Source organism: Zeus faber (assembly GCF_960531495.2).
Source record: "Zeus faber genome assembly, chromosome: 1".
NCBI classification, from domain to species: domain Eukaryota; kingdom Metazoa; phylum Chordata; class Actinopteri; order Zeiformes; family Zeidae; genus Zeus; species Zeus faber.
The window spans coordinates 29212115-29231948 of NC_137193.1; the positions used below are offsets into that span (position 1 = coordinate 29212115).

The following is a 19834-nucleotide window of genomic DNA, read 5'->3' on the forward strand; positions in this document are numbered from 1 at the left end:
AGCGCTCTGAACAGTTCATTGGAAACTGTGAAAACAAATTTGTTTTCGAAAGTGATGATGCATTCACTGTTACTCGGGAAAAAAATACAAATTTAATATCATCGTTTAAATTCTTTTATCAATCAAAAAGTTCTTTGTGTGTTTATTTTTATTTATTTGTTTGGTTATAAGTTATATGCTCTCAAATATAGAAAGTTTTTCCAAATTGTTTAAAACTTAAAAAAAACCCGTTGTTTTAACTTTTAATTGCACTTATCGGCAAAATTTCGGTAATCTGTGGGCTTGGACTCTCCGATTACCGATTTCGGTAATCTGTCGGCATCGGACCCAAAAATCGGGCATCGGTTGGCTCCAAAAAATATATCTATATAGACGATACAATTTTTCGGACATACAATTTATCGGGACGCTTTCCGGAGTTCATGTGTGAAAGCAGCTCTAGACACAGCTTGAGCCGGGGCTGCTTTTAACGGAAACTCGTAAAAAAAAACCCAAAAAACTATAACTTGCGCAAAAGCTCAGAAACTACAATCGTTCACAGAGGTCCTTAGAACACCGCTCTTTCGGGGATGTTGAAACGGAACGCCCGAAGAGCGACATGCAGCGACGATAAGTGCACGTCGATCGGCCCGGTGCTGCTTTTCACAGAGCCCCGAAAACTGTAATACGTACCGAGAACGACTCGGCTGGACGCCGTGCACTGCCGCCTGCCTGAAAAATACATTTAAATTTACTGCCGCATTTTTGAGGCGGTGTATGTGACGGGGTGAGCTACAAAAAAGAAAAAACCAAAAAACAACAACAACAACAACAACAACAAAAACAATTAATTGAACGAAAACAACGTGGCTTGGTCTTATGACCCCGACCACGTGACTCCGATCACCTGACCCACGGCTGCCCGCTCGGCTGCGGCTGCAGCTCCGTTTGGGCCGAGTTGGTTGGGGGCGCCGCGACGCTTGGGTGGCGCTCGGCAGTGTCGCTATTCCTTTAGCCAGCGGAGTCGGTCAGTCGCACGGCGGTGGGTGCCCGTTCTCGACTGGTTTGCGCTGTGGTGTTTTCTTGTGTCGAGGATTTTGAGCAGGCTCCTTGCGCCATGTTGTTTGGGTGCGTTGCGGTGCTGCTGCTCACAGCTGGACTAGGTAAGAGGCGATTCAAGTCGTCATGATATTTAGGTTGTTAGCTGTTGTTGTCAGGTGGCTTTGTTTGCCTATAAATATCCAACTTAAATTTTTTATGTTTTATATTAAATATATTTCTACTTACAAATTTCTACTTATAAATTGCTACGCAAAATTCCCTTTAAAACCATTTCTTTGCGCAATAAAACCATTATTTTTGCAAAACGGTTTTATCTGAAATGCAAGAACAAGGAAGTGAGACAAACAGATTTAGGGAGATTCCTGTGTCGACGCCTAAAAAAATGGACGTTTAAAGACGTTTCGACTGCAGGATGAAGAGTTTTTACACAGCCGTTGCAGTCAGTGCTCCATTTCTTCCCCAGACTCAGAAGCAAAAGCGGTCCCCTCCCTTCCTGATTTTGGGGAGACGTATCGCGTCAAAGGTACGTGGTTGAATGATCATGTTTGGACTAGCTTGTCCCCATTCGTTTTGAGGTGTTTTGAAATGACTGCGATCTCCAGGAGTGATCTCCCTGCCCTACGCCGAGATAAAGGAGCCGTTCGAGGCTTGGTTTGACCTTGCCAGGAAATCGAGCCGGATCGACTATTACCATGGTGAGAAGTTCCCTGACTCGCAGGTTTTTATTCCTCCCTCATTTTGCTGAACTGAAAGCAAAAACCTGATGTGTCAGACTCAAATGGTGCAAGATAGCCACTTGGAAGTGAAACCGGATGCATCAAGTAGGTTGAAATAGTCTAACGGGGACTCCTCTTACAAAGGCCAGGTCTCCACGTACCAGTTGGGGACTGAGCAGCCATGGGGGTCCTCCTACAAAATCACCCCCGAGACCACCGAGCGGGAGCTGAACGTGATGAAGTGCTTCCAGGTCAACGGAACCAAGGACGAGCCGGTCACCACACAGGGGTCCCTGCCCGACGTCGAGGGGTTCCAGGTGCGTTCAGGTGACCTGTAGAGCAGTTGCAGCTATTTCGCCAAAATCGCAGTTATTTGAGCTGATTGTCTCGGTTCTCTGATCGTATCTTTCCATCCAAATTCCATGGGTAGTTTGAGTCTATGTAAAAAGAAGTCGCAATGAATAGAACCTTTCCATCAGTTGGGTTGAGGCAAATGAACTGGCTCCACACATTTTTATATTCCAATTTCCATGACTTCTCTTCCCAAAGAGGATGATTAAAGGATAATTAAATTGCAATTATTTATATGCCGACTAATTTCCAACTAGAGTTGCCAGCTCTGCAGTTTTCCCAATGAATACTTTTTGGATTGGACTTGGGGATGGCTGGTTTTGTCATGGAGACCTGGCATTGGCGTCATTTGTAGCTTCAGAAAAAGCCGACATCGTTCATGCATCATTTTGCTAGGATGGTATATAAATCCTAATATTTCTGCAGGATTCACAGGGTTTTTTTTTTTGTTTTTTTTTCCCATTCTTTTCGAATGTCCACCTTAGTTTCTGAGAATGGAATTCCACGGGGACTCCTTGTGCGAGGTCTGGCAGAACGTCACCACCGTGGGCTACAAGAAGAACACGTACACCCTGTGGGTGACCCACGCAGAGGACGGATATGGCAATAAAGAGGTTGCTACCCCCCTCCATTACGAGATGATGGGCTACAACACACTACTGGGATCCCACTACGACAAATATCTGGTGGACTACATTGAGTTCGGCGTACAAGTGGACCCCAAAGTCTTCTCGCTGCCTGAAGGTTGGTGCTGTTGTACACACATACACACTTCACCAAATTGAATGGAGTTCATCTACTGCATTAGATATCTGCATGGAAGCGCATAGGTTTTAGTTACAGAACTTTGTTCAATCGCCAGCTACTTTTAATGAGCCAGTCAATCAAATGGGCGTCATAAACAAAGTGTACAATAGTTTACATAGTCAACATTTCTAAACTGATCTGTTTAATATATTGAACTGTGTGAATTTGTGTCGTTGGAGGAAGTTTTAAAGTTGTAAAATGCTAACTGGAGATGCCGCAATTAATACATAATCGTCTGATCGCAATTATTTGAGATCATTAAATTGTAAAATCACACTAGTGTTTTGATCTAAATTCAAGGGGTATTTATCACGATAAACAATATTATCGTCGATGTTGTGGGGGGCGGGGGAGCGGCAGTGATGGGGAAAGTGTTACCATTACGCATGGTTGCCAACATAGTTTTTTGCGTCCATTCAATTACAATATATACATCTACAATGAAAACACACTACAGTGGTACTTTGACTTACGAGATTAATTCGTTCCGTGACAGAGCTCGTAATTCAATCTGCTCCTATAGCAAATCAATGTTCCCCATTGAAATTAATTGAAATGCCATTAATCCGTTCCAGCCCCCAAAAAACCACCCCAATTTATTTTTGTTACGTGTTTTTAAATAAGAAAAATGTATTTATAAATAACAAATATTGTATAAAAACATAATAAAACACTATAAAAGAGAACGTAAAGAAATAAACTGGTTTTACAAAGTGTATTTACCTTGGAGATCAGACGACTTGGACTAACTGAAGATGCTGGCGGAGGAGGTCGGAGGAGTTCGTTTCGTGCTTTTTCGGTCGCTTTGGTTTGTTGCTACACATTATTGCTGAACTTAATTGCTCCAATTTATTTTTTATTTTTTTCAATTCACTTTGGCTTAACTTAAAAAAAATTGACAATTCCATCACACGCACACCTCGCTCATGTTTTTCTATGATTTCATCATCCGCTTCTTCTTCTCAGCACTTACTTTCTTCGGACCCATGGTTAGAATTATTATTATTTTTTTTTTTGGCAAAATAACTGCACAAAAGGCACAAATCGCGAGCACAAAACACAAAAGAGATGCTTCCACGCTCAGGTAACCACGTGAAGTGAAGGAGTGAGACGCGGGATGCCGGCCGCATTCGCTCGCCACGCCCACCAGCGGCGGTGCACCTGGAGCTCGCTCCTCGTAACTCACATTTTTGCTGTGTTAGTGCGCTCGTAAATCAAGGTACCACTGTATTTGTTTTCTTTGGAGAGACCGTGAACCTTTAATGCCGGATCGTGGAGAACGGATGCGTGTGGGTGTTCACGTAACATGCGTGCAGAAATTATCTCCCGTTCACCACTCGAACAGTGACTAGCTGGCACCAAGCCAGCGCGAGTGAGGAAATATAAACCTATAATTTAAAAAATGAATAATAATTTGACTTATTTTGGGATTATCAGCGTGAGAAATGTGTGGCGTGTGAACTAGATGATATGTGTGAGTAGGGCTGCCACCTGAAAGTTGACGAGTCGTATCATCAGTCGGGGACCCGTCAATCGACTGAGATTCTTCAAGTTGAACAGTTGTTTCTTTTTATTTTTTCAGTCCGGATACAACAGTTCAGTCAGTGCCAGGATACAACAGATAGAAGCTTACAAAATGCACAAGGATAACATTTCAATGAGAAATTCTAAGTAATAAATATGTTTTTATGTGTGTGAATCGAACACGGCTCTCTGTGCGCCCGGATCGCCGTGCCCTGTTCCCCCAAATAAAACAACTAAAAACAGTGTGGGGACGGGTCACGACTCGTAGACTCGCTAAGATTATTTTTCTGCGCATAACGCATGGAGAGGGGGTGATCGGGGAGAGAGTCACGGAGAAAGTGACCCTATTACGCACAGTTTTGCTCCATACCGTTCCATACGCACTTGTTTTGTGTCATAAGCACACGTAAAATAACCTACATCTAAAATAAAAACGCACTGTTTTGGCGTGCCGATCAGAGGCAACCATCACTGCCGTGCACATCGTATATACTGTCGGAGCTGCAACTTAAATCGCCGCCGCGTCCAAATGCTCCATCTGCCTCCTCGCTGTTGCGCAGCTGCGTGCATGTGTGCACATACTGGACATCCTCTCTGTGTGCACAAGTGAATGGACTGGGGGAGGGGGCGGTATTTTGCTACCGTGAAAATATCGCTTATGCTGGCAGATATCGCGATATTCCATATTATCGAATATCGGCCCAAGCCTAGTAAGGTGTGAATTAAGCGTGTTTCAGTTTCAGTTGAGTTGAAGCAAATTAACGGTCTACATGCTGTTTTATATTCCAATGTTCAAGGCAAGGCAAGTTTATTTGTACAGCACACGTCATACACCAGGGCAACTCAAAGTGCCTTACATAAGGCACGGAATGCATTATAAAAGCAAAGCAGAATTAAATCATCGAAATAAAAAGTTAAATACGGATAAAAATTACATAGAATCACAGAGATAACAGGGTTAAGTGCACTTTGTACACATTTATTACAAAAGTGTACAATGAAGTATTTGGGCAGTGTCATTTTAAACAAATAGCCAGTTCAGGAGGAATGATAACAGCGAGGAAAACCTCTTTCACTGTTCATATGAACACCTGACTTGTTTTAAGACAGACTTGAAAAATTGTGAAGCTATCCTTTAACAGACCGGTGTAGCTGCTGCAGCGGTAGTGAGCCAATGACACGTGGCATTGAATCGAAGAACGCTTGCGGTGATTGGCTATAATCAAAACCATACAAATAGTCACTTTTTTCTAGATCTGGGTAGACAAACGATTGAATGCAGCTATCGTTTGACTGGAGAAGATCGATACTTCTTGCTATTGGCATATTTTGGTTGATACCTTAAAGGTATTGAGTACAAATACCCAGCCCTAGTAGAGATACACTGATCTAAACCTATCTAAATTACGTCTTTCCCAGGGATGAGCTGTGGGGACTTCCCTGGTCCCGGCGTGGAACACCACATGTTGGCAAACCCCATGAAGGACCTGATCCACCCGTCAACCTCGGGCCACACGCAGCGCATCTTCGGCCACTTCAAGGACAAGTTCCAGCGGCAGTATGGCGACGAGCAGGAGCAGCAGAAGAGGGAGCACGCCTTCATCCACAACCTGCGGTGAGAGGAATGTGCCAGATTTGGAGCAGCTATTCCTGTCACAATGCTGCTTTTGTGATCCACATTTATGCTATAGTGAGGGAAAAGTGGCTTTCAAGGAAAGTGAGTCCTGGTTTAATGTTCTGAACGGCTATGCTTCCTCCATCTTGATGCTCTACTGGAGACTAAGTAGATCCATGTAGTTTGAGGTTAGGGTTGAGGGTTAGGTGTTGCCGTTGGGGTTTCTGGCAATCTGGTCGTCCATGACACCTTTCTCTTCCAGGTATGTCCACTCGAAGAACAGAGCAGGCCTGTCCTTCTCCCTGGCGCTGAACTCACTGTCGGACCGCACCACGGCTGAGCTGGCCGCCATGAGGGGCCGCAGGCGAGGCAAGACCCCAAACCAGGGACTCCCCTTCCCGTCCAAGCTCCTTGAAGGGGTGAAAGTGCCAGAGTCCATGGACTGGCGGCTTTACGGTACATGGATTGTGGCGTTCATTATAAATTTCTTGCACCGTACTCTCCCCGAAGAACGTAGTATTTTATTTTATTTTATTTATATTGTTTGGCAGGTGCTGTGACCCCCGTGAAGGACCAGGCTATCTGCGGGTCCTGTTGGAGCTTTTCCACTACCGGAGCAGTAGAGGGTGCGCTCTTCCTGAAGGTGAGAAACAAAGATGCTGCAGAATGCCAGCTTAAACTACGCCAAAAAAAAAGTGTGTGTGTGTGTGTGTGTGTGTGTGTGTGTGTGTGTGTGTGTGTGTGTGTGTGTGTGTGTGTGTGTGTGTGTGTGTGTGTGTGTGTGTGTGTGTGTGTGTGTGTGTGTGTGTGTGTAATTTAATCAAGAAAAACAATAAATCACTACAAAACAATAGCGTACATTTATTCGGTATTTAAAGTAAATCCCTCGTATTGGACCAGATGTTACGACCTGTGGTTCTGTAAGCCCTCCCTCTCACTCAACATCCACTGATATGCACGTGCATGGTACTTTATTCTTCGCTGAAGGGTAAGACTGTACTGCTGAGGTAAAATGGCAAGTGGGGAACTAATAATCAAGTACAAAAATGTGACCGTAATGTTAGCAGATAAAACGTGACATGCACTGATCAGCATCTGACGGGAATCGTCCAGTTTTCACCTTGATCAGGCATGTCCGGTGACCGGCCGGTCAGTGTCAGATATATCAGATTCTGTGCCGAGCAAATTTCCAGCCTGATACAGTGCTCATGTACTGAACTGGTAAAAATGCTCTGATACTCAAACCCGATAGCAACGTAAAGTAGTTGCATAGCTGACGCTGTTAAAAGAGCGACATTAAAAAAAAATGTGGCTCTTTGGATGTACTTCCAGGTAAACAAAAAGAAGATTAGATCAATTATTTATCTGTCACTACAGCAGAGCATCTGCTCCGGTTGTTCATAGTGCATGAGCTCTGCTCCTGATGAAAAGTTTGACTATTTTTTGGGACTCGGTTCTTGGCGAATCACTCAGTAAAACGAGTCATTCCATTTGATTCAGTTGGTTTAATGCACGGTGAGCGAAGGAGGACTTCCAGTGAACGAGAGTGAGAAGAGTCGGCCACTTATTATTATTTGAAAAAAAAAATTTGCAATGATTGCAATTTCTTTTGGAACGGCAAGTACCATATAAATATAATAGAAAGGTATATTTGCGCTTTAAAGTGAAAGAGACTTTTATTTGAAGTTTGAACTGGACATTTCCGTGTTAGTTATACTGTATGCTGGGTTCTACCAAAACTCAGCGAGAGTTACATGTTGAATTATACTGAAACTTGGTGACAGTCCCACATTCTATATTATGGGAACTCAGTGACTGTTCCATATGTTGTGTTTTATTTTATTGGAACTCAGGGACAGTTTCATATTCTATTATCCTTCCATAGTGAATAAGGAACAATAATAAACACTAGAAATCAGCAATGTCACTATTGTGGTAACTGAAAATTGCAACGGTAGTCCGTATGTGCAGGTGTCCTATCACGTGAGTGTGGTCAGATCACAAAATATATTTGTCACTGATGTATCGCAGATATAACAGAATGGGCAGGTCAGAATCAGAAATCTGAATCGACCAAGGAAATTACAATAAGTGCATCTCTAGTTGGTAAACATGTTTGGTAACTTTATAAGATGATGCATTTCAAGGGGATTATCCTAATGAGATAAATTTGTTTATACAGTTAGTCATAGTATCTTGTGTATAATGTGATTATTCTCGTCTCGCGGCTACGGTGTGAATAACTGATGGAGTCATTTAGCTGCAGTAACTCAAACACCATGGAAACTCCCTGTCTATTGTTGTACTCAAAATATTTTCCTTAGTTTGGCAGGTCTGTAAACATTACAGTATTTTTCCCATATCCATGCCTGGAAGGATCTTGTAATACAATTTCAGACACCCCTTAAGTTGACCATACCATTACGCCGAGCATCGTGCTCCACGGTGGACCCAGGCAAGCTGGAGCAGCTCCAGCGGGAGCAGCTCCACAGCAGAGGGCGCAATCCGCAGCTCATGTCATTGCGATCTTTTCTCCAATCAAAGCAAAGAAAAACAGTGTTTTTATTGTAGATTTTATTGTAGATGTTATTGTCGATTTTATTTTAGACACCTCAGACACGTCGACTTGCAAAAAACTGTCATTAACATTCCTACCTAATACTTACCTCTGCCATGCACCAAATATACAGTATAGTACTTACCTGCAATACGTTATTGATAAGATAGATGGTTTGTCCCTAAATCAGTCCTATATTTTGTTCATAAATGTCTTAAAAAGAATGAAATGTAACTCTATTTACGTTTTAATGTTCCTCCAGACGGGCTCGCTGCAGGTGCTCTCGCAGCAGATGCTGATCGACTGCTCCTGGGGCTTTGGGAACAATGGCTGTGACGGTGGAGAGGAGTGGCGGGCGTACGAGTGGATCATGAGGCACGGCGGCATCGCCACCATGGAGACCTACGGAGCCTACAAGGGGATGGTGAGGCTGGACCATACATACATCCCACACTGTTTATTTTGCCTATTTTTTTTATTTGAATTTTTTTTCAAGTATTCGTTTCTTATTGTGGAGAAATGCGAATTATGGGTGGACAAATTTGAGATGTCTTTTACATTCTGGATTAGACTATAAATCAGTGTTTTTATTTCTGATCTTCAACTGGTATCACGTTATGAAACGAAAGCATTATCATATTGTGATACACAAATGAAGTTAATGATATAGATATGTTTTATAACAATGAACATTCTCATAATGAGAAGTATTCTTTCCATATAAAAAAAACCCAAAACCACACAGAAACCCAAATATGTTGCGATATGCTACTAACGTTACTTTGGTTGAGTTTTGATGGTGTGAAAACATAATTAAGTTAACATATTTTCATAGTAAAGAGAATTAATATCAATTACTTTTCTGTTAATCTCTTGAGGCCCCACAATATGTCTTATGACTATTTGTATATACTTAGCATCATAATTCAGATATACAGCATTTTATTAAGCTGGTTCTTATTCAAAGTGATTTTTTTATTTGCCAAAATCAGGCCTTTTTGTCAGACCAACAGACATGCAATTATTTAAAGTAAAAGCATCCTCAAGCCTTAAATGACCACATTGAAAGTTTGCTATATTATAGGAAAAGCACATTGAACTTTCTGCCCTTCCTTCCTTGTCATGGTAAAGGAGAGTGCAGAATGAGTGAAGCGGTAGGACTTAAAGGCTTCAAGCAACAATGTTCATGCTCTAATACACTCCATCTTAAAAACTGAAAACATTTGCCAAACACAAGATTCGCCATCTTGGCTCTGTTGGCGGTTTACTTCCAAGGGTGGAACAGATCTAACTGTCGTCTACCCCAGAACGGACTGTGCCACCTGAACGAGTCCCAGCTGACCGCACGGATCCAGAGCTACACCAACGTGACGTCCGGCGACGCCGAGGCCCTCAAGCTGGCCCTGTTCAAAAACGGCCCTGTGGCCATCAGCATCGACGCCTCCCACCGCTCCTTCGTCTTCTACAGCCACGGCGTTTACTATGAACCCGCCTGCGGTCAGTTCAGCCGCCATCTAAAAAATATAACCTCTCCATATTACTGACTACAGCGGACATGTTCTGCCTCCACCCATTGACACATTACGGCCCTTGTGTCTTCCAGGAAGCACCATTGAAGACCTGGACCACGCAGTGCTGGCGGTGGGCTACGGCACGCTGAACGATGAGCCCTACTGGCTGGTGAAGAACTCCTGGTCCACCTACTGGGGCAACGACGGCTACATCCTCATGTCCATGAAGGACAATAACTGCGGCGTCACCACCGATGCTACATACGTCTCGTTGGCCTAGTTTACCACCTGCAGATCTTGGTGGTAGTAGCAAATATTCAAACGAGATCAAATGCGAGATCACACACACACACACTAAGTGTGTGTGTGTGTGCATGCAGACCTGCCAACCTGCATGCATTTTGTGTTCCAACTCTTAGTCAACATGGCATTTCGTACGCAGGTATAAAATGCCAGCTGAAACTACGCAATTAAAAAATAATAAAAAATAAATATAATTAAATGATGTCAATCAATACAAAACGATAGCGTACATTTGTTGGGTATTTAAACTACATCCCTCCGATTGGACCCGATGCTACGACCTGTGGTTCTGTGACCCCTCCCTCTCACTCAACATCCACTGATATGCAGCACTGAGCACAGTGGTATATTATACACCGAGGTGTAACGCTTTATTGTGAGGTCAAATGGGAAGTGTAATGAGATTGTAATGTTAACATCTATAATGTGAGATACACCAGTGACCGGTCACTTCACTTAAAGTGAAAGAGCGTTTAATGTGGAGTTTGAACTGGACATGTCCATGTGAGTTGTGTCCTACAAAAATCAGTGAGAGTTAGAGGTTGAATTATGCTGAAGCTTGGTGACGGTCCCATATTCTATTTTATTGGAACTCAGTGACAGTTTCATGCTCTATTATTGTTCCATAGTGAATAATGAACAATAATAAACAGTGTCAAAATAAGCAATCAAATTAATTGGTATACTGTATATAGTTGGCTGTAGCAGCTCGCGTACAATGTGATTGTCCTCGTTATGAGATGGCTACGGTGTGAATAACTGATGGAGTCATTTAGCTGCAGTAACTCAAACACCACGAAGACTCCCTTTCTCAATGCTGTGGTACTCAAGATATTTTCCCGTGGGGGGGGGGGGGGGGGGCGGGGTTACGCTCTTTGGTTCTTGTTTGATCTGATTGATTGATGAGGTAATACTGAGGATCTGCTGCTTGAAATGGTTGATGATTGATTAAGTCCAGTGAAAGTCATGTTTTTCGACGTGCGCACAGTGCCTTCAGTTGATTTCATGAACACATAATCGTCACGTGACGGCCTCATGTGCACTGCTTTGTAATCATTGCAATAAAGCTTGAAATGTTTAATTTACTCATTGGTTTTCTTTATCACTGTGTATTACAATAAATTACATAGTATATACTGGAATTGGTCCTAAATGGCAGGACTTGATCCTCCCATTGCAAGAGAAAGTGTTCAAAAAAAAATCTGATAGTTGCTCTTTAAACAACTGTAACATGGAGGATATTATGAAATATCAAAATTGATATTGTAAAAAAGTACCCATAATTGCTGTGATGAAATATATATCACATATATCAAATTTATGTATATATATATATATATAAGTTGTTGTGAACTTAACTGTTGTAGGACAGGAATGTTTTGGTGCTTGGTGATCTTTTTAAAGTTTAAAGCCACCCAGAGACAGCGGCTTATCTCTTTTTGCCAACGATTACTGAGCTTGGTCGATCTCCTCAAATCGTTTGATTGAACGAACAGGGCTTGGATGGAAACATCTGGACTTCAGCATGCGACAGAAGTGCTGGAAGGCATCGTGAAGCATTGTGCCACCGGGTTGCTTTAGAGTGGACCTATCATGCTCCTTTTCACCAAGTAAATGTTTGGTCTTTCAGTTCCGCAAGACATGGTTTTAAAGTCGTTTGCTGAAAATACCACTCACATTATGCATTGGAGTCATTCTAACATGTCTCCAATCCACCCTGTCTGAATACGGCCCTCCCAAGGCCCCTAGTTCTGTAAGCCAACAGGGTTTGAGCCCATGTTCCGGGTTGCGTGAGCCAATGGGGTTTGAGCTTCACTCCGGATCCCGTTGCATTTCTCTGTAAACCTTCACTTATTTCACCTCATCAGTCAAATCAGTCAAATCAGAAGCGAGAAATAAGCAATCCAGTTGCTGAATCGTCACTCATATTAGGTCTTCAAGGCCTCATTAAAAAGTTTGTTCCAACTTTCAGAGCAGCTTGGAGTGCCGTGGGATAGGGCGGGACTTGGGTCTTTTTTTGTGTCACTTAATTATGGAAATGTCGGAAAATAAAATTAAATCAAACAAATATATATAATAAAATAAATCTACAGCTTTGTTTGGAGATACACGGAGTGGATCGCGCAGCAGCCTACAGTACAGTCAACCTACCATACACACAGACACACACGCACGCACGCATGCACGGACCACAGCATGCATGCACGCACACACACACACACACACACACACACACAAAGCACACTACAGAATACATTTTTTCGTCTGCAGTTTTGTCACTGACAGTTGATATTAATTCCTCTCCGCTTTTTAAAGATTTGTGCTGGTCTCTGCAGCCAAAAACAGAGAACTACCCTTCCCATGCTTGAATTTCTCAGATTGAGGCGGGTTCTAATTTGAATGACTCCCTCTGTGATGTATATTAGGGCAACAAAGCTGAACGGCTTGTTTTAGAACATGTTTTCTGAGACAGACAGCTCACGAAACACGGCCTGGGTTGTCTTATTTCACAGTTTGTGTGTTAGTAGGCCCATCAGAGACCCAAGTGTATGTGGACAAGCACTGAAAATGTGAGTTTGCATAATCGGTCCCCTTTAAGGGTTAGCTCTTGTCTCCGGTTGCTTTTAAACGTGCTCTCTGGGAGCTGGCTTTCAAAAGCTCACTCTGCATTGAAGTCCTCAAGCCCTTCAACAGCGACTTATCGCTTTGAGCCACGGAGTGCCGTTGTGTCCTCCAGTCATCTGTTTTACGGAACAATGGCGGGGACTTGGATGGCAAAAGCTATACTTGAACCCATGACAGCAGCGCCAATCAGCAGCTGAACCCATCACACTACAGAGTGCTATAAGGATCCAGCTTCTCTGAGATTCCTGCCCCTAAAATGCTTAGTAATTTCAAGATCAAGATTATTAGAGTACGAGATTATTTGTCACATTCCTGTACATATACATACATATATATGCAGTGAAATGTCATCACACCTGGTGATTACGCACATGTCAGGGTGTTGGTACATTTACTTAATTAAAAGGTCTATGTTCTTCTCGCACCACGGACAGACAGACAGACCGACTGACACACAGATTTTTATTTTGTGAATGAGTGAAGGATTTTTTACATTTTTTACATTTTCATACGATGACGTCGACAGGATAGAATGTGTACGATCTGGCTGTGACATCATAGCACTGTGACAACATGTCTGTCGAGGCCTGTCGATATATACTGGTCCTGTTCATCTTGCGGCGTCTGATTGTCTTGTATCTTCCGACCAGCTTCCCAGTGTCCCTGCCTGTCTGCTGCTGAGCGGGTTCCTGCTTTCTGGATTCTGGATCCCTTTGCCCGCCCCTTTCGGATTGTTTGCTGTACGGACTGTTTTCCCTGGTTTGACCTCTTCGCCATCTTTTTCCCTGCGTTCTGCTGGAGAGCCATTAAAGAGCTGTTACGTCCAGTTGATTGTGTCTATGGTCATGCTGTTGAGTTGGGTTCAGTCTCAGCCGTTACAGTTTTCTATTAAAGTAAATCCATTTGTATTTACATGTATTTGTGATAACAGGATCAATACAATTTTGAACACTTTTTGTCCAATATAGAGATGCCATTAGCGGCTCTTGGTTAGGGTGCCACACCGGTTCCTGACTGCCAGCGAGCGACAAAAGAAGGATTAAAGATAATTAGTTTCAATGAACCCGTCTTGACCTGCCTCAAGCGACAGTGAGACGTTGCTGAGCAATCTGGGAAACCGCTCGCAGTGTTTCTATTTGAGCGGCGGCACCTCGCCCCCAAACACTTGCATATTGGTCCAGGCGCACGCTCCTTTTCCGCTCTCATCACAGGCAATTCTGATTGGCCGTCACGGCGAAGCCAACGCTATACAACAGGACAGTTTTGTGAGCAATTTTGCCTCCAATTCACTCCCTTAAATAGTATTTAATATATTAATAATCTTCCTGCTTGCAGAAGTAACACACGTGTTAGATTTGTTCATTTGTTTGGTTGGTAGGCTCAAACCATCTCCAGTTGAAGCATCATTTTTAGATGTGAATTAATATAGGCTTGAAACTGAGATCACTCCGCAATTAAACAAAAGCATCCAGAAACTATGCATGCATTACGTAATCTTCACACAAAAAGCCATGAATGCTCCTTTTATAATCGTAAAAAAAAAATAAAAATAAAAGATAAAAAAAAAAACCCTTAGAGCTCCACTCATTGCAAAACCGCAGAAAACACCAGTGAAAAAGCTGGGAGCTTGGATATGAGGGTTGTAGTCAACGTTTTTTTGGGGCAGGGCTTTATTGTGGCGACACAGACTGTCAAAACAAATTGGGGGTGCAGTTGATTGAAAGGAATCGTTTAATGAATAGTTTATTCATCGTAGGGCATTTGTACGAACATGCTGAACAGAACAGCTCCTGTCGACTACAGTTCTCTACAGACCCATCTCTGGCACGCCACACATCGCAAAATAGTCTGTGCTGGCCCTTCTTGCCTCGGTATTCATGTTCAAATTTAAGGATGTGGGGATGTATGGTGATGAGGACAGGATACAGCCCTGCGGTGAACCCTGTTAAACCTGACCTGTCAAATGTGTCAAAACAAATCACAATATGCCGTAAAATCCTTTTGGATTTACACTCCTACATTAATCACGAACACTTAAAGCAGCCTAAATTCTATTGATTAAAAAAAACAAAACATTGATGTTAGCATCAATCACCAGTCCCTAAACACGGGGGACATGGGTTGGTGTCCATCGAGAGCAATGGGATTTCTCTTGTTCTGGGGAGACAGTTAGTTGACCAGGCTAAAAGAGTCTTCTCCAATTGAAGGGTTTTAGTGATCTTTGGCGCGGCGCCTCCTGTGGAACTGTCCATGGTTCAAAAGCGAAAGGCCCTCGAGCCAGTTTTTAGTTTGTCCATTCTGGGCTACTGTAGAAGGAGCACGGCGGTGCAACATGGCGGCCTCCATGAAGTGCACTTGCTCCCTATGTAGATAAAAAGGACTCATTCTACGCTAACGCCAACTTAACAATTCTTATTTTCATTGGATTATACACTACTTTAAACATACTCATGAATATTATATTCCATTTCTGCCAAGTCTGTTCTATAGATTTTGCACACTGCACCTTTAACTCATTATTTCCAACAGTGGGCCCTCATGGCCTCAGGCCCATATAACGATTTGTGACCTGATTTAAGAAAGTAATGTATAAAAATAGAATGCATGCCGGTTTTGATATTCAATGCATTCCTCAAAATTGTGTTTGGGATGATTATCACTAAATAATTTAAGTGGTTGTTGGTATGACTGCATAAAGGTCCATGAAAAGGATCCAAATCAGGTGGTATTTTAACTTTGGAGTGAGTTTGCACCAGGGCTAACCCTTTTACAACCCTCACCTAATTTCCAAAATAAATATTCAAGAGAAACACCAAGACCAGAGTCATTATGGATTTTTTTCCAAATCACCCCAAACTTTGTTACTGTACTTAAGCACATTGCAATTATCTGTATTTATTTAAGTATTTAAATTTAATGTATTTAATGTGGTATGTTTTTGAATGAACTCATTGAACAGAGCATTGGCATTGAGGAACCACTAGAGAGTGCTCTATGTTAACCTTGGACAGTTGACAAACCAGACCCTCAAACTGCTCAAACTGGGATAAAGTTTTGTCAATTGAATACTCCCCGAATAATAGTTGCTGCTGTATAAATATGAGTAGCTCAGAATCACAGAAAAAAAGCGATGCATTGTAGAAATCTCTTTCCAAGAGAACATACTTGAAAATCAATCTTCAAGTCGGTTCTTTGAATTGTTTTCGATTAACTGCTGCCGAAGGGACAGGGGTCAATAGTGTGGTGGCGCTGAGGTGGAAGGTCAAATGCCCCATTTCAACTGTGAAGTTGCGTAGGGAAATGAAGTCCTGCTTGTTTCACAAGCCCATCTTGCCGTAGTAAACAGAGCATGACTTCACTTTGCATAGTAGCTTTGGAATACATTTGCATTAACTATCGGCTGCGACCCTGAAAATAGCTTCCTGCTTTGGGTTTCCTTGTGCCCATTTTTCGTTCACATTGAGCGAAAGGTCATACGCTCAATTTCACTCCATTGACACCTGTGGCTCTACATCCTGTATTTTGTATAATGAATTGTTATTGCCGATAGCTTTGCATTGGCTTTGCGTACGTAGCTCTGCCTTGCATGACTTTAATAGGAGGAGGAGGAGGCGTGCCAGACTGTTTCAAAAAGAATAACTCACAACTTCTTAGTCTGAGACTCTCAAAATGTGTCGGGTGAGATACGGAGGAAAGTGGAATCTTGATAAGGGACAAAGTTGGCTATTGCTACAACAAAGGTTGACCAAAGATGTTCATGAGAGTAAAATGTAGACCATTGTGCAATATTGCATTATGCATGCGCATATTTTGATGTGAATGATAACTATGTATTCATGTGTGTATTTATATATGTGTCAATGTATGAATGTAATACAGCCCTATGAAGTTTTGGATTATGTGTTCATTTAATCATTTCTTTCAATTCAATGCAGCTCACATCCCAAAAACCTGGTCAGATGTCAGTGTTGCTTTGAGGCAGCTGGAAGTTGTTGTTGAGGAAGTTGTTTCTCAATGTTTCCATTTTACAGGATGAGGGGGAAGACACTGTACCAGGTGACGGGAGATTTCCATTCCATTTCCCATTTCCATCCATGTCTCCCAGTTTCCATCAGGGACAGTGGATTGTCTTCTTGTCAGGGTGGTCCTGTATTAACTTTGTGCCTCAATCCCACCGTCACCACAACACTACCACTACCTGGGAGGAGATGACCTGGGACGAAGCTCAGAGTCTCTCAGAGCTCTATCTATCTATCTATCTATCTATCTATCTATCTATCTATCTATCTATCTCTCTATCTATCTATCTATCTATCTAGGAAATTACTGTTGAACATAAAATGAAATAAGGAGAGTCTAATATTATTTGCTTAATTTTTTATTTTAGTCTGAAATTGGCCAAAAAGTACATACAACCAAAGTTATGGTTTTATCTGGATTTGCAGAGTTCTGGTGTTGCTCTTTACTCAAGCTGCAGCCCCATGCTTCTTGGTTTGGATTCGTCACTCTTTAAGTCTTAGTCTTGATTCTTTGAGCTCAAATTGAATGTGGTCTCGTGGTGGATGGTGTTGAATTCATCAAAGGGTCATTGTTTTACAAGAGCTGTAAACCAATGACCATATACATGGGTGGATAATCTGACGCCATTAAATAAACAAGGTAGGTATTTGCTATGGCTTTCTCTCTGTGTATAACCATGGTTATGTCTATGTATCCATCAAAAAATGTAAAAATGAATTTTCTGACCGACAGGGGGATACCGCTGAACTTGTCTCCAATGCAACTAACTTCAGTGGTAAAAAATGGTAAGAGTCGTCCATGGATTGATAATGATTCTTGTAATAATTTCTTGTCAAGTTTCATATAAGTTTCATTATACTTTTATTGTTTCCTCTTCTTTTACTCTATTAGTTTATGTATTATTATGTATTATTACATGACATTTCCCTACACTTAAACTAAACAAACTTTAATGGAAAGGCAGAAAGTGTTTGCAGTATTGACAAATTCTTCCATAATAATTCTAATGACAAATTAATGTTAAAGTTTATATAAATCTTGTCTGCGTTACAATATAGTCAAGAAATCTATTAAACAGAATTTTCCAATTGTAGATTATTAACAGAAAAAATACAATAATACGACAAAAAAAAATTGTTATGTTGTATTGTTATGAAAAGTAATTCCAAAAGTTATTTTTGTTATTGTTGCGGATGCTGAAAAATAGCCAAAAATTAAAGACAATAACGAAACCATTGTCCAAAAATCCAGAAGTCAAGGTCAGTCACAATATTGTGGCGAGCTTGCGCTGCCGTGAAACAAATGAATTCAGTCAAGACAGAGCGTTCCTTTTAGAAGCCACCGCCTGCATCCCATACGTTGTACTTATATTTATTTACACAGACCATAAAGATGCAGAGAACCCCTGAGGCCAGCGCCGGCTATGTCAGTCATAGTCACGGTCCTGTCCTAGTCAACAACAACAGTCAACGCAGTCTGGGTCACTCCCCAACACAAACAACACACCCCAACACCAACATCCCCAACAATTGAAAGCACATAATCAAACATGATGGAGACACATCACATCTCCAGACCCATAATCCTTTGCATCAACATAACCAAAAGGCCTGGGCCCACCCCATGTGGTCGCTACAATATGAAAAAAAGAAGAACTGAAGAAAAATGAAACACTAATGGAAAAACTTTCAATGTAAGTGTTGATTCCCCATGAGTATCAGTGTTTCCAGAGGCTCATTTCACCAGGATGATTTACAATTTGGAGACTCCAGAAAGAAACAGTGTGCAGCTATAAGTTTAACAGCAGTTCTTAAAAACAAGATTCAGAACGTTTGCACATGTACACAAAATGACCTGGATGATGTTTTGATCAAAGGAAATAAGAAAAGCAAGGAATAAGCACGGAAACTGATCGGGCTGAATGAGCATTACTCACAGAGTACTTTTGTAGCTTACTACAACAACATTGAATCTGTCTTTCGTAATTTCTGTGATAGCAGTAATTCATTCCGGCAAACTCAACCGATATTTGAAATCGTCGGACTCCAGAGGGATGTTATTGACACAACGACAAGACCGAGTAAGTGAAAATCGCGAAACGCTCCGTTGCGAAATCATACGCAAAAGACATAAATTCCACCCCAAAGACACCGTAACTAAAATGTTGGTCAATGAAAAAAACTCAGTCATTTACTGTCACTACTGATTGTACTGAAAAAAGCTGTTTAAAATGTAGCATTTCGCATTCAATACCAATGAACCAATGAAATTTGAAGTTGTTGCATGTGTTAAATGTCCATCAAATTTGGTCAAAATTTGATCAAAATTTCTGTAAACTCAGCTATTTAAAACTGTTATTTACAACACTTTTATGGCACATTACAACTTAAATTCAATGGTTGACATCTGGTTGAAATGGACGTGCTTCGTACATGTTGACATGAAAGTTGGATTTGTGGAATTACATGGACGTAACTACATTATGTTTATAAGTTCAGTAGATTTCGCCGCATTACAAAACAAACAAATAATGTGGCACATACTCAAAACGAATAAACTGGACCCCTAGCATTGCTGCCTGCAGCTTTATTTACTATTATTCAAGGTCCAGCCTGTAAACGGGGTAAACACCTCTTGGCGTTTAGCCCAAACCATTTCACGCCGAAATATGTCCAACCTGGCTAAAACTATCTGGAAGACATACTTTGCCAGAACCTACGAACATGGTTAAGTTAGTAGTTTAAACCAGTTTGTCGCTAGGATC

At 41.7% G+C, this 19834-nt stretch overlaps 1 protein-coding gene across 1 annotated transcript; it reads left to right on the forward strand.

Annotated features, from left to right (window-relative positions):
- The first annotated feature begins 898 nt into the window (after positions 1-898).
- On the forward strand, positions 899-11268 carry LOC307233877 (digestive cysteine proteinase 1). The gene is made up of 11 exons (XM_080005335.1): positions 899-1142; positions 1505-1564; positions 1644-1736; positions 1902-2074; positions 2594-2852; positions 5859-6054; positions 6317-6510; positions 6606-6697; positions 8874-9035; positions 9919-10108; positions 10215-11268. The coding sequence occupies exons 1-11, from the start codon at positions 1097-1099 to the stop codon at positions 10400-10402; spliced, it is 1653 nt and encodes a 550-aa protein (XP_079861461.1). The 5' UTR covers positions 899-1096; the 3' UTR covers positions 10403-11268.
- Positions 11269-19834: the final 8566 nt, after the last annotated feature.

Excerpts from the sequence above, each read along its gene's own strand:
- LOC307233877 (XM_080005335.1), top strand. The coding sequence starts at position 1,097 with ATGTTGTTTGGGTGCGTTGCGGTGCTGCTGCTCACAGCTGGACTAG. Across the intron at positions 1,565-1,643 it reads GGAGACGTATCGCGTCAAAG|GAGTGATCTCCCTGCCCTAC; the intron begins GTACGTGGTTGA and ends TGCGATCTCCAG. Across the intron at positions 6,698-8,873 it reads AGGGTGCGCTCTTCCTGAAG|ACGGGCTCGCTGCAGGTGCT; the intron begins GTGAGAAACAAA and ends ATGTTCCTCCAG.